General features: G+C 34.0%; 1 protein-coding gene across 5 annotated transcripts in view; it reads right to left on the bottom strand.

Moving 5' to 3' along the window:
* The window catches only part of ATP11B (ATPase phospholipid transporting 11B (putative)), a 128,429-nt gene that overhangs the window by 41,073 nt on the left and 72,909 nt on the right, over positions 1-14,447 (bottom strand). For all 5 annotated transcript variants that reach the window (XM_030329704.1, XM_030329705.1, XM_030329703.1 and 2 more), the window contains exons 15-21: positions 14,274-14,342; positions 12,931-13,004; positions 12,754-12,857; positions 10,001-10,182; positions 8,648-8,851; positions 3,661-3,814; positions 2,357-2,459 (exon numbers count right to left, since the gene is read on the bottom strand). In XM_030329704.1, the coding sequence (XP_030185564.1) occupies positions 2,357-2,459; positions 3,661-3,814; positions 8,648-8,851; positions 10,001-10,182; positions 12,754-12,857; positions 12,931-13,004; positions 14,274-14,342 (890 nt within the window). The remainder of the gene's footprint in view (positions 1-2,356; positions 2,460-3,660; positions 3,815-8,647; positions 8,852-10,000; positions 10,183-12,753; positions 12,858-12,930; positions 13,005-14,273; positions 14,343-14,447) is intronic.

The following is a 14,447-nucleotide window of genomic DNA, read 5'->3' as shown; positions in this document are numbered from 1 at the left end:
AAATCAAGAGTTGGACGCTTAACCAACTGAGCCACCCAGGCGTCCCTTTATTCATTTTCTTAAAAGAAATTCCTAGATGCATAACTGCTAGGTCAATAGGCACACATTTAAAATTCTATTATACATAATAATGCAGGGTATACCAATTTACACTCCCCCTAATACTGTACATGAGGATTTGCCAATTCTAACCTTTGCCAATTCCAAGTTTTACCCAACTTTGTAATTTTGCCAATCTGAGAGGTAATTTTAAAACTTGGATTTTTTTTTGAGTGAGCTGAACACTTTTTTTCATGCATTTAATACTCATCTTAATTTTAAAAAAATGTTTATTTTATTTTGAGAGAGAGAGAGAGAGCCCGTGTGCATGAGAGTTGGGGAGGGAGGGAGGGGGAGAGAGAGAGAGAGAGAGAGAGAGAGAGAAGGAGAGAGAGAAATCAAATCCCAAGCAGGCTCTGCACTGTTAGCACAAGGTCTGATGCAGGTCTAGATCCCACAAACCATGGGATCATAACCTGAGTCGAAATCAAGAGTCAGAAGCTTAACTGACTGAGCTACCCAGGCACCCATGCAAATGTTCTTTATTAGTTTCATGTTTAAAATTTGAATTTGGGTATATTTACTTCTGCCAGACATACTGATCATTCCCTTTACAATGCCTTTCTTTTCTTTTTTTCTTTCTTTCTTTCTTCTTTCTTTCTTTTTCTTCTTTCTTTCTTTTCTTTCTTTCTTTCTTTCTTCTTTCTTCTTTTTTTCTTTCTTTCTTTCTTCTTTCTTTTCTTTCTTTCTTTCTTTCTTTCTTTCTTTCCTTTTTTTTCTTTTTTTCTTTCTTTTCTTTCTTTTTTCTTCTTCCTAAAATTAGATCTTTCTTTTTCTTTCTCTTTTGTTCTTTCTATTTTCTTTTCTTTCCTAAAAATTAGATCCTTCCATACCTCAAATTACAAGATTATCATTAAATTTTTTTCTTCCATTCCTTTTTGTGGTCTTTAAAATTTTTTAAATATATAATCATTCTGGTATTTGTTTTGGCTCTAAGCAACAGAAAGGAGACCCAACTTTTTTTCTCTCCCAAATAACCAAATCAGTTATATTAGTATTTTTTTTTTATCAAATAACTTGTTTCCCTACTTATTTGAAACATCTCCTTTTTTTAAAAACTAAATTTCCAGATGTTTGCATCTATCCTACTCACTGGTCTTTCTGTTATCATACTAGAATCAAATTGTTGTAACTACTGTAGCTTTTTATGCCTTTAATAGGAAGGTATAGGAAGTTATCATCAAATTGTTATGGAAATTTATGGTAAACAACAGTACACAAACTAGAAAGAAAATTAAGTTTTCAAAATGAAAAGTGAAGAATTGATTTGAGAGCTACACTGGAAATATTAGACCTGAGAACTACCTATCACAGGACATTACAGAGGTTATTCCAGAAGAGGAATTAGCCTTTTTCTAACTCTAAAATTTTATCCTTCATTAAACAAACCTCCATACTTTTCTCCTTTGCTTCTGTATTTGCATAATAAAGTTATTTAGGAAGGCAGCTCAGAATATGGTTTAAACAGTAAATGACTGATAATTTAAATATAATAAAATGCTATTAGTCTAAATAAAACAAAACTTTTAGGCAAAAATAGAAAAGAAATTAGAACAAAGTTTATTAAGTTAGAAAATTATTTGAGGGATGCCTAGGTGGCTCTGTCAGTTAAGGTCCAACTTTGGCTCAGGTCATGATCTCACAGTTTGTGAATTTGAGCCCCACATGGGCCTCTCTGCTGTCAGTGTGGAGCCTGCTTTGGATCCTGTCTCCCTCTCTCTGTCCCTCCCTCACTCGTCCTCTCTCTCAAAAATAAATAAACATTTAAATAAAAAGGAAAACTACTTGAAAATATATATTATAATGGTTTGATATAATTTATTATTTCTAAAATTGTCATTAGAATGAGTTACAGAATCTTTAGACTGAAAAAGACAGGAAATAATAACAACACTCTAAAAGAATTGCAACCATGAGGGCAACTACATAAATTACAAATTTAGAGTTTAAAAATTATAGAATAATGTGAGAAAGTACTTTAAAAGGTACAACACGGCAAAATAAAGCTACTTTATTATGAAGGAGAACTGGCAAAGATAAAATTCACCAACATGGTATTTATGTCCTTGAAACTTTGTAATTAAAATATCCTAAATATTGGGCTTAATTATAATGGGCTTCTTCTGATGCAGATACAGTGATACATTACCACATTGCATTCATATATTTGATACTGCATTTTAGCCTACAAAAGGAAAATTCAAAATCACCAAATAATTATACCAATTTTAAAAATTCAGGAAAAAAAATCAATCACCTATGCCAACATGTGCTTCTTGTATCATGCTTACATCATTAGCACCATCACCAACAGCCAATGTTATAGGTTTCTCAGGTGAGATTTTTATCAGTCTTATTACCTGAAAGACATATAACTAATTAGTTATTATAAAATTTCAATTTTCTTGTATTTATATAGTCACTTATCTGAAATGACTGTTACAAGAACAGTTGAATAATGGAAAAAGTCAATTCTGTATTAGACAGTAATTTTCAATGGAGTTCATTTTTTGAGGAGATGTTAGGAATGTCTTAGAAATTACACAGCAAAAGAGAATATTATCTTTGGATTTTTTGATGGGAAGCAAGTCTCTTTTAAATACAGCTTAAAAGTATAAAAAACTTAATTGTGTTAAAAAATAATTACACTTAATTGAACTTTGTCAGGCAAAATTTTCTCTTTCTCAAGTAACTATTCTTTTTATTTGATAGAGGGAAGGTAATTATTTTCTCTTGTCATAAAATTTAGAAATTTAAAAAAGCAATCAAGATTAAATTCAATAAAATTAAAAGAAAGGTTTCTTTGGAATTCTTGAACACACATTTATAAAGAACCTAGGCATTAGCTCTATTTGGTCTCCAAATGTAGTCTCCACAGACTGGGTACGTGAATTACAATAATATAGGCATTTTAATAAAATTCCATGAAGTAAAACAATGCTGGATGTCATTAGACCCATATGAGAAACAATCAGTGTGTAGGTGTGCAATATAGAAGATATTTGTGAAAGATATAGTATAAGATCCAAATTTTGAATCAAGTTATAAAAAATATTTGTATAGCCTTTCATTTGTTAGCTAACATTTTAATATTTCCTGTATATAGCTTCAAATCATAAGATAATTGGCTTTTAAACTTTTCAATAAAGTTTTATCACTTAATAGCCACTTTGAACAGAAAATTATCACTTTGGGAGAGTGCAAAAATAAGCCGCGCTCCATAGAACAACATGAAGTTGCAGAAGAACAGAAGTCTTCCAGACCTCCTCACCAGTTAAGTAACTAACTTATGAAACTGTAGTTATCAAAGTTCAGTTTGTGTCTCAGCAAAATCACAAACTGCCACCCATAGAAGACTTTGTAGGTCATTATGAATAGCTGAAACTAATATTCATTTTGAAAATTTCAAAGGTCTAACGTACATGGTTAAAATTCATAATGTGAGAAGTGACTAAGAGTCATATGCTGCATACTACCAAATAGGACTAGATAAGGCATTAACCTTAAAGAGTACTTTTAGATCTCAGTATCTTTATGGAACGTTTCATAATACAAACATACCTTTGCTTTTTGCAGTGGTGCCATACGACAGCACAGTACAGCTGAACAATTTCTGCAAACTTCCATAAATAGTTTTTCATGCTCCCTGAGTGCAAGAGACAGGCTAGTCCCATCTACCACCAGCCCATGCTGAATCACATGATCCTCTTTAATTCTACGAGAAAATAATTATATTCTCTGTAAAATACTTTGAAACCATATTATTTATATACATCTAGTAAACAAAAAATTCTTACGAAAAGATGGACCATTTACCCGCAGACTTTATTGTTACAAAACTGATATGTCAGGGAAGAAATGGAGTTATATTACCTGAAAGCTGAGATTAAGCAAAACTGAGAGTGACTGATATGATGAATAAAACATATGATATTCAATTTTACAATGACCTGATAGAGTATATTTTCTAAAATGGGAATTATAAAGCATATAATTCTTAGGATATTTTCCTGAAGTGTAGAAAAATCTTACAAAAATATAAAATTATTAGTTATACATTTAGGAAGTCCTAATTTAAAAAAGTAAATGAAATCAACAATGTTCAGGAAAATTCATGAGATACATTTACCATGTGAGCAAGAAGGAATAAAGGAATCATAACTGTCTTTTGATATTAACCCCTACATTGGATTCTATGTAATGCCAGATAGTACTATGGTGGAACATGGATAGCATCGCCCTGTGAGCATATGCTGTATGAGTACATCTCCATCCCCTCATGTAATTATCATCTTTTTGTTTTTTTGTTTAAAAAAATTTTTTTTAATGTTTATTTATTTTTGAGACAGAGAGAGACAGAGCATGAACGGGGGAGGGTCAGAGAGAGGGAGACCAGAATCTGAAACAGGCTCCAGGCTCTGAGCTGTCAGCACAGAGCCCGATGCGGGCTCGAACTCATAGACCGCGAGATCATGACCTGAGCCGGAGTCGGCCACTTAACCGACTGAGCCACCCAGGCGCCCCTAATTATCATCTTTTTGTGTGGTGACAAATTTAAGATCTACTCTCTTAACAATTCTTAAGTATATAATACAGTACTGTTAATTATAGTCACCATGCCTTATATTAGAATTCCAGAAATCATTCATCTTATATGTAAGCTAGAAGTTTGTACCCTTTGACCATCATCTACCCATTTTCCCTACACCCTAGCTTTGGAAACCACCATTCTACTCTGTTTCTATGAGTTCACCTTTTTTAGATTCCATTTGTATTTGTCTGTCTCTGCCTGACTTATTTCACTTAGCATACTGCTCTCAAGGTCCATCCATGTGTCACAAAAATATTTCCTTCTTTTTTATAGCTGAATAATATTCCTGTGTGTGTATTTACATGAGTTTATATAGACACACATTTTCTTTATCCATTCATCCGACAACAGACGTTTAGGTTGTTTCCATTCTTGGCTATTGTGAATAATGCTGCAATGAACATGGTGGGGGTGTGCAAATTTCAGATAGTGACTGCATTTTCCTTGAATATATCCAGAAGTGGGATTGCTGGATCACACAGTAGTTCTATTTTTAGTTTTTGAAGAACCTCCATATTGTTTTCCACAGTAACTGAACCCTCCATTTTTACCTTTTTTTTTTTTTAGTTCATTTATTTTGAGAGAGAGTGGGCGCACATGTGCAAGTGGGGGAGGGGCAGAGAGAAAATCCCAAGCAGGCTCCTCACTATCAGTGCAGACACTATCACAAGGGACACGGGGCTACAGCTCACTAACTGTGATATCATCACCTGAGCTGAGATCAGAAGTCTGATGCTTAACTGACTGAGCCACCCAGGTGCCCCTGTACTCTCCCTTTTTTTTTTTAAATTTTTTTTTTCAACTTTTATTTATTTTTGGGACAGAGAGAGACAGAGCATGAACGGGGGAGGGGCAAAGAGAGAGGGAGACACAGAATCGGAAGCAGGCTCCAGGCTCTGGGCCATCATCAGCTCAGAGCCCGACGCGGGGCTCGAACTCACGGACCGCGAGATCGTGACCTGGCTGAAGTCGGACGCTTAACCGACTGCGCCACCCAGGCGCCCCTGTACTCTCCCTTTTTAAGTGAGAAGTGAGAAAACTATCAAATGAGCAGCAAACTATAAAAACTAAATATATATTGATAGATTTTAGTCTTACAAAAAAAGCTTTTTTAAGTCAAAATGATGTCTTTCACAGTATGCCTAATCACTACTGTGTTGCACTGTAACTAATAAGTGGTAAACAATTATCTTTTACAACATAAACTTTTCAAAAATGTATTTTTCTTTATTAATTGTCATGTACCTGAAAGCAACACCACACTGACTGTTTTTCCTCCCTATTGGCCAAACTTTATTTAGCAACCTTTGCTGCTTCCAATGTGTTCAGTCTAAGTACCGCCTGAGCCCATGACTCAGAACAAAGGGTAGCAGCCAAGAGTGGGAGAGATCAGTTTTCCTCTGGAAACTTCTTAAGCACACTAAGTTTCCTCTTTATAAGTCACCATATTATCTCACAATCCATGAGATAATATTTATGGAATATGGGAAAGCACCTCACAGATCTGGCACATAGGTAGCATCTGCTCATCTCTGTAGCCTAACCCTAACCCTAACCGCCTATACCCTCTTCCCATCTACTGCATTCTATGGCCATACTTCACTACTGTCAACTCCATGAATGAATCCATCTCTCAGTTGTGGAAATTTGCATATGTTGCCCCTTTTGTTTGCTGGGGTTACTCTCTGACCAGTTAACATTTCTTTTAGGAGACAACAATCTTGAGTTTTTCTACAGAGCTCTGTTGTCTAGGCTAAGCTTCCCTCTTGTGTCCACCGACAACTTTCTGTTCTTACCTGTTACAATCCAGTTGTGATAGGTCTATCACAATATATTTATTTCTGTTTTTCCCATAGAAAATAAAGTATTCTGAGAGTAAACAATACACCTTACATGACTTGTGTTCCAAATTCTAGACAGTAGACCACCAATATGTGAGGAATGGTAGGTTTGTGAAAGGAATGGGTATACAAAGTAAAGCTTTCAAAGGAATGGAATTCTTTGCTCCACCAAAAATTTTTAGAATAGACATGAACTGGAAGTCTGTAAATCAAAACCCTATTGACTTATATGGTTATCTCAGAAAACATATTCTACCAAAAAGATGGTATCTCTAAAATAAAATATAAATTTCACATAGCAAGCCTTAAAAAAGACCAGAATGTTCACTTTGTAATACAGCTTTTGTACAAAAGGAAGATAAACAATATCCATAATCTTAACAGATTCACTAAGGGCACATATATAGAAGACTTGAAGAATAAAATACAAATAATAATTATCTTTAGATGGCTGTATTATGGTATATTCCATTATATATTCATCATTTTCAGTATTTTTTAAATGGACACTTGTAACTTTTATACAGGATTAATATTTTAGAAAGTATATATAAAGTAAATGATTCTGAATAATTAATTTCTACGTGTTAGGGAGTTCTCGTTGATATTATGGTACTTAAATGTTTAAGCAGCCACAATGGTGTTGTCACTACTCCCAAATTATAGTATAATTACCTAGATCAATTGCTTTTTTGAACTCAAGCAAAGAACCTTCTGAGAGTTGCACTGTCTCTTTAAAACATCCCTTAAGTTTTTCTTTGATGAAATCCAGAGTTCAGTACTATATCAATGCCTGTATAACAAATATGAATAAAGCTCTGAAAGTACACTGAAAACTGTGGCACTATCTTTTCACATCTGTTTTTCTGTATTAGCAGAAGGCTGCAAATGACAGGTACCTGTGGGAGACCAGAACAACCCTAATGCTTACACTGAAGCAATCCTTAAATCACTGTGAAAAATGAGATCGTTAAAGGGGCTCCTAAATAAAGTTGATCTGTCTATAAAAAACAGATTTAGAAAAAAAAAGAATGAATTTAGAGTATAAATACTTATGAAATTATCTCTGAACAATAAAATGTATATTAATTTCCTAGTTTAGTCATATGAACTAGATCTGGATTTGGCAAGTGTTTTCTGTAAAGAGACAGAAAGAAGTAAACACTTCAATTTTAGATTTTAGATTTTGTGGGCCAAGAGGCTAAACTGAGAATATAATGCAGGTACTTTATTAAAATAGAGGAGACAGATTTTGACAAAAATTTTTATGGACTAAGTAAAAAAACTTAATAATAGTAATTGAGTATAATTTTTCAAGTAATACAAGTCTACCAGTGAGAAGAAATGGAAATCTTTTTCTTTCGGGGGAGGAGGCAGGGGAGATAACATTTTGCTTAATTCAGGTTTAATGTTCCCCGTCATCAAAATCAATTGCAAAAGTCTACCTTTTAATGCTGATCTGCAATGAGATTTTATATTTTAACACAACAGAACTATCTGTATTGAGATTTTATATTTTATCTTTGAATATGTCTTTTCAAACAGGTAGCGTATTAAAGTGTCACTGAGTAATAAACACAGTGCTGTGACTCCTAATTTGGTAATAAAATAATCAACACTACATTGTGCATGAAAAGTTTGATATTAAAAGTCCATTTTTCTTTTCTTGTTTGGACACGATGGATAAATACTACTAATAAAAATATAGTAAAATATCATAGGGCAATATGTGTGGTACTCAAAACACTACTGAGTTACAATGGTGTCACTGTCATCTGTAGTAAATCAAGCAGCAGTAAGAAATGATAAAAGTGCTTCCTAATGGCTCTGTCGCAACTACCCAACTGTCCTGAAGTGCAAAAACTTTTTATTGATGATATGTAAATGAATGACTGTGGAACTGTTACAATAAAACTTTATTTATAGGATTTAAATTTGAATTTCATAAATTTTTACATCAAAATATTTCTCTTCTTTGGATTCTTTTTCACCCATTAAAAATATAAAAATTATTTTGAGCTCACAGGCTATAAAAAACAGGCAGTGGGCCATCTTGGACCCAGAAGCCATAGTTTGCTGACCCCTGAACTCATGATCCAGATAATTACATTCTTACCTTCGGGCAAGCTGCCTCAATTGTTCAGCACATTGACTGTCTGATTTCTGGTTTATAAGTTCAAGGATGTTCATGGTTCTGTGAAAATGTCCACATGATAAACTCACACTAACAGCTGTTTCATGTTTATCTCCGGTTAGTACCCATACTTTGATACCAGCCATTCTTAATCCCTCAATAGTTTCTCGAACTCTATCTTGTAGCCTGAAAATAAAAGAAACAACATTAGTAGTGAGAAGAATACTTTTTGACTATTTCAATTATAAACCACCTAGTACATATAAGGTAAATTCTAGACTCCCTGACTTAAAAATGTTATAGTACAGTGATATAATTGATTTTTTCCCCCATTTGGGAAGAAACAGGAAAAACCAAATTAGCCATCATCTGGTTAACATAACATCCACAACTTTGTATCTTACGAGTATATCTTCAAAGTTGATTTTTATAGAACTAAACTAAGTATACAGTCTTCATAAACTCCTATTTATTAGAAAATATTAAATTTGAAATTAGAAGATTTTTCTCTTTTTTATAAGAAAATTTCTCACATCAGTAGTTCAAAAATCAAATTGTGGACAACAAAGGATGACATAACCGCAGGTGAGTCTTAGAAATCTGATGAGGACAACTGAAAAGTAAATGAAAACCTAAATTTAAAAAAATGCAAACACTTACAGAGACAAGTGATGAGGAACAAACACTAAATAGGCCTCAAGGAATTCACAAACTAATAGAGGAGAAAGTCTTTAAAGAAATAATTATACTGTCACAAGAACAACACAGAACTACCTACAAAACATGGATACTTCACAGAGGAGAGGTTTTTAATCCGGTTAGGGGTAAAGAAAGGTCTTACTGGAGTGGGGGTACTATCTGAGCTATATTTTATAAAGATATTCACAAATGGGTAAGGGGGAAATTATCCAGGCACAACGTACAGCCTTGCCACAGAACAAAGGCACAAAATAGAATAGTTTTAACTAGAGCTGTTGTTCAGAGAACTACAGACAGTTTGGTACTGTTGAAGCATAATGTGGAAGCAGGCAGTGGTGAGAAGTGAAGCTGGAGCATTAAACAGGTGCTTAAAGCTTTTGTATGCCATACTGAGTAGTAGTCTACAAATTCAAGCCTATAGGGAAAGCTACATAGCTGAGTTCATTCATCTATTTAAGGTATCTGGCTAGAATAAGTGTTGTATCCGCTGAATGGGAAAAATTACCCATTTATTTTGATTTTAAATATATTATTATAGGATGTTAATAAATGGAATTTATGTCATAAATTAGAAACACTTGGCTAGGAAAATTCTTATGAGAAAAAACGGATATTGCCTATTTGTCTGATATTTACCTGTCTTCCACTGCTGTAGCTCCAAGTAATATCAGATTTTTCTCTATGAATTGGAAGACATCTGCCAATTTCTCTTCCCGTTGTTGCAAGGCAGTTCTGGCTTCAAAGAGACGTCTATCTATTTCCTCATACTCTTTAGATGTCAACTGTTTATAGGCCATACACAGAGTTCTTAGCCCTTTCTAAAACAGAAAAATTAAAGACAAAAATTGAACCAAAATAACTAATGGGAAATCAAGAAGTCACTGAAATAAACTGAGGATGCCTTACCAAAAGTCAATTACAAACAACTTAAAAGTACTATCATCTAGTAACAGGATATACATGAAGTGTCACAAAGCCCTAGTGATCTGAGTTATGGGACACACATTATCAGAGCTTTTATAATTTTTGATGAGTTCTTAAAAAGTTGCTCAAAATACTTAAGGTTTTTAATATCAGAGCCTAGACAGGATCATAAAGATGATCTTACTGTGGTTTTAAAACTGTTTTACCTGGAAAGCCAGACACTTCTATAAGGGTATCTTCAGGCTGTCAAGAGACAGGCAGCCCGGGTTCTATTCTCCTGTTTTAACCATTACAAATCCATTTTATAAGAATTCTTTTTAAGCAAAGAAGACCATAATTTCCTGAAGGTGCACAGTATGACGAATTTACAGTTCAAATAACGAAGTCGGTAAGGTGGCCCTCATCCAATAAACAATTCTTTCTAGAGCCATCGAATGATTTTAAACTGTATCATTATACATCTTCATTGGTGAAACGGAGTTACACAATACTTAGGAATATATATTTGATTATCTGATTCTCCTGGGTACAAATTTTTCCTATGGTGTTACTATTTAAAAGTTGGTACCTATATCCAAAAGCTTATAAAAGTTCTTGCTGTACATTTTCCTCAGAAAAACCCAAATATTCTAATAACAGAACTTGGAAAGGGTACATTTTAAAATACTATATGACATTATTTAGATTTCTAAATACTGATGTTCTTGATTTACAAATGACCAACACTTAGGGGTGCCTGGGTGGCTCAGTCATCCAACTCTTGATTTCGGCTCAGGTCATGATCTCATGGTTTGTGAGTTCAAGCCCTGCATCAAGGCTCTGTGCTGACAGTGCAGAGCCTGCTTGGGATTTCCTCTCTCTCTCTCAAAAATAAACAAGCATTAAAAAAGACAACAACAGGGGCGCCTGGGTGGCGCAGTCGGTTAAGCGTCCGACTTCAGCCAGGTCACGATCTCGCGGTCCGTGAGTTCGAGCCCCGCGTCGGGCTCTGGGCTGATGGCTCAGAGCCTAGAGCCTGTTTCCGATTCTGTGTCTCCCTCTCTCTCTGCCCCTCCCCCGTTCACGCTCTGTCTCTCTCTGTCCCAAAAATAAACGTTGAAAAAAAAAAAAATTAAAAAAAAAAAAGACAACAACCAAAAAACCAAATGACCCACACCTGTAAATGTTTTTCTTAAATAATAGTTAAGAGGCCATGAGAGTTACTAGTATATGAAAGTAATTCACTTTACAACAAATACTTATTGAAATGCTAACTATGTGCCAGCATTGTTCTGGATATTAAAATGAATGTTAAGTAGAAGAATGTCTTTGTTCTCATGAATGTTACAGTGTGGTAGGTGAACTACATCATAAACAATTAGGAAACAAGCAATGGGAGAAAATAAACCATAAAAGGGAGGCAGGTGAGCAGAGATGAGTATGGAGCATACATTTATAGAAATGCAGAAATAAGAGATCATGAGTTCCTAAGACTGAAAGAGAGCTGCTTAAAAATCTTCCTCTTCAGATGAAGTGTGGCACTTTGTTTTTGTAAGATTCTCCTACATTCTTCTAGTAAGAGACCTAATTCACAAACCATAAAATTCATTCCTTTAAAGAGTACAATTTAGTGGTTTTTAGTGTATTCACAGAGTTGTACAATCATGACTACTATCTAATTACAGAACATTTTCATCATCCCTAAAAGGAATCCCATATTCATTAGCAGACACTTCCTTTTTACCCCTTCTTCCAGACCCTGGCAACTACTAATGTGCTTTTTGTCTCTATGAATTCCATTAATCTGGATATTTCATATAAATGGAACATGTGACCATTTATGACTAGCTTCTTTTACTAGGCATAACCTTTCCAAGATTCATCCATGTTGTAGCATATAAGTATTTCATTCCTTTTAATGGCCAAATAACATTCCATTATAGGGAGATGACGCATTGTTTAATCCATGCATCAGCTGATGGAATTTGAATGTTTCCACCTTTTGGCTATTTAGCAAAAATGCTACTAAGTTTTTGTGTGAACATGTGTTCAGTTCTCTTGGGTGTATAACTAGCAGTGAATGGGTTATACAGTTACCTTTATTACTCTATGTTCTGTGAGAAACTGTCAAACTATTTTCTAAAGTGTTTGTACCATTTATATTCCCACCAGCAATGAAGGTGCCAGTTTCTCCACATCCTTGGGATTCCCCTATATTCTTTTAGTAAACTCCTCTTTTTAATGTATTAATTTGAATGGTCTTTGTAGCCAGAAATACCCTGATTGTAATAGGTTCAAAGAGAAGACTTGAATTTTAGCAGGTTAAAAGTCATTTTATAACCAAAGAATGTGGAAGACAACACATACTGTAACAGAACTGCAGAATGTCTATAATTTTTTTTATAAATTACTAATGCAAAAATGAAGCCTTAAATCTTTCATATGTATATCTTCTAGTTTTATATATTTTAGAAATCTCCACTCACCAAAGCAAATTCATCTACATGAATTCTGGTTTTTTCTATTTCTCCACCTACACAATTAGGAAGAATTGATGATTCAGCTCCTTTAGCAAATAAAAACTTCTCACCTAAAGAGAAAAATCAGTTATCAGACTCTTAATATTAGATAAATAAAAATTCATAAAAATTTAGACAGGTTACCTGAAGGTGCCTGAACAATCACACTCATTCTCCTACGATCTGAGTCAAATTCGAGAATATGAAGCAGTTTGTACCTAAGGAAAAAAAAAAATAAGATAAAAAGTCTACTTTTTTTGAATAGTAAGTGAATCTTTGACAAGAACCCCTATAAAAGATAAAATGGTTGATTTAGAATAAGAAATTAATCTCAAGTACATTTTCAAGATGATGGGTTATGAATCACTAATAATAACACAAGATAGAAATAGAAGGAACTGACATTTATTGAGTACTTACCAAATGCCATGTACTTTACCTACCTTATGTCATTTAATACCCATGAGAACCAAAGAAGGTAGGTCTTATCTCATTTTACAGATGAGGACTATTAAACTCAGAAAGATTAAGTAATTTTCCTAAAGTCAAATAAGTTTGTGAGTGGCACAGCAAGGATTGGAATCCAGATCTGCCCAGCTCCACGTTTTTTCTAAAAAAGGTAATTGATTCTCAACCCTTTTCTCTGCCCAAACACACCTGAGAAATACAACACACTGACATTAGTAACAGGATCATTACAGCAGTGATTCTGAACCTAGAACAGCGTACGTGTGTACAGGTAGGGAAACAAATGCCTTTATAGGGAGCAGTAAAAGAATTTGTGTGGATGGGTCAGGTGTGGCTTGAAGTTTTTGGGATGGATTTATATAATGATGTTTATATGAAATGTTTTGTACATCTCAAAGAAAAACACTGAGTGGGATGATGCTTTGTAAGTTGATGAAATGAGCTACATAGGCTTCTACATGAAATTAGCCAAAAAATGGCTCTATTTTAGTTTGGAAAACCATAGTTTGGCAAGGGACAGCTACAGTTGAGATATAATTGGAATTGATAAAACAATGGAAGATATGACTAGAACAGGAATGGACTAATTTATAAAGCAGTGTAAATATAAGGAAGGTTTTCTTTATTCAGTAAGAACTTATGGAACTCATTACCCCAGGAGTGTATAAAAATAAACATATGAGTAAATTCAAGAACCATTAAGCTAAAATACAAATGGAAGATTCACAGTAGAATGTTATTATTACTGTGAAAAAGTACAATGGAGTATTAACATCATTCTAGAGCAGGGGTCAGTAAACTTTTTCTGTAAAGGTCCAGACAGTACATATTTTAGGCTTTGCAGGCTATATATGGTTTCTGTTGCATTTTTTTTTTAAAACAACAATCCTTTAAAAGTGTAATATAGCTTGTAGACTGTACAAACCAAGCCATAGACCAGATATGGCCTATGGGCCACAGTTTACAGATTCCTATTCTATACTAAACACACAGAAGATTACAATATAGAAAAAAATTACCGTTCCAGTTTTCCAAGTGTTTTAACTTCCATAGTTTCTTCAGAATTGCCAATAAATACAATGCCAATTCTAGGGATTAAAAGAGAAGAAATACAGGATTAAAAAAATTTTTTTTCAAATGTTTATTTATTTTTGAGTGAAAGAGCACATGAGAGCAGGGTGGGGGCAGAGAGA

This window comes from Lynx canadensis, chromosome C2 (assembly GCF_007474595.2).
Source record: "Lynx canadensis isolate LIC74 chromosome C2, mLynCan4.pri.v2, whole genome shotgun sequence".
NCBI lineage: Eukaryota > Metazoa > Chordata > Mammalia > Carnivora > Felidae > Lynx > Lynx canadensis.
This window is presented reverse-complemented; position numbering and strand designations above follow the sequence as displayed.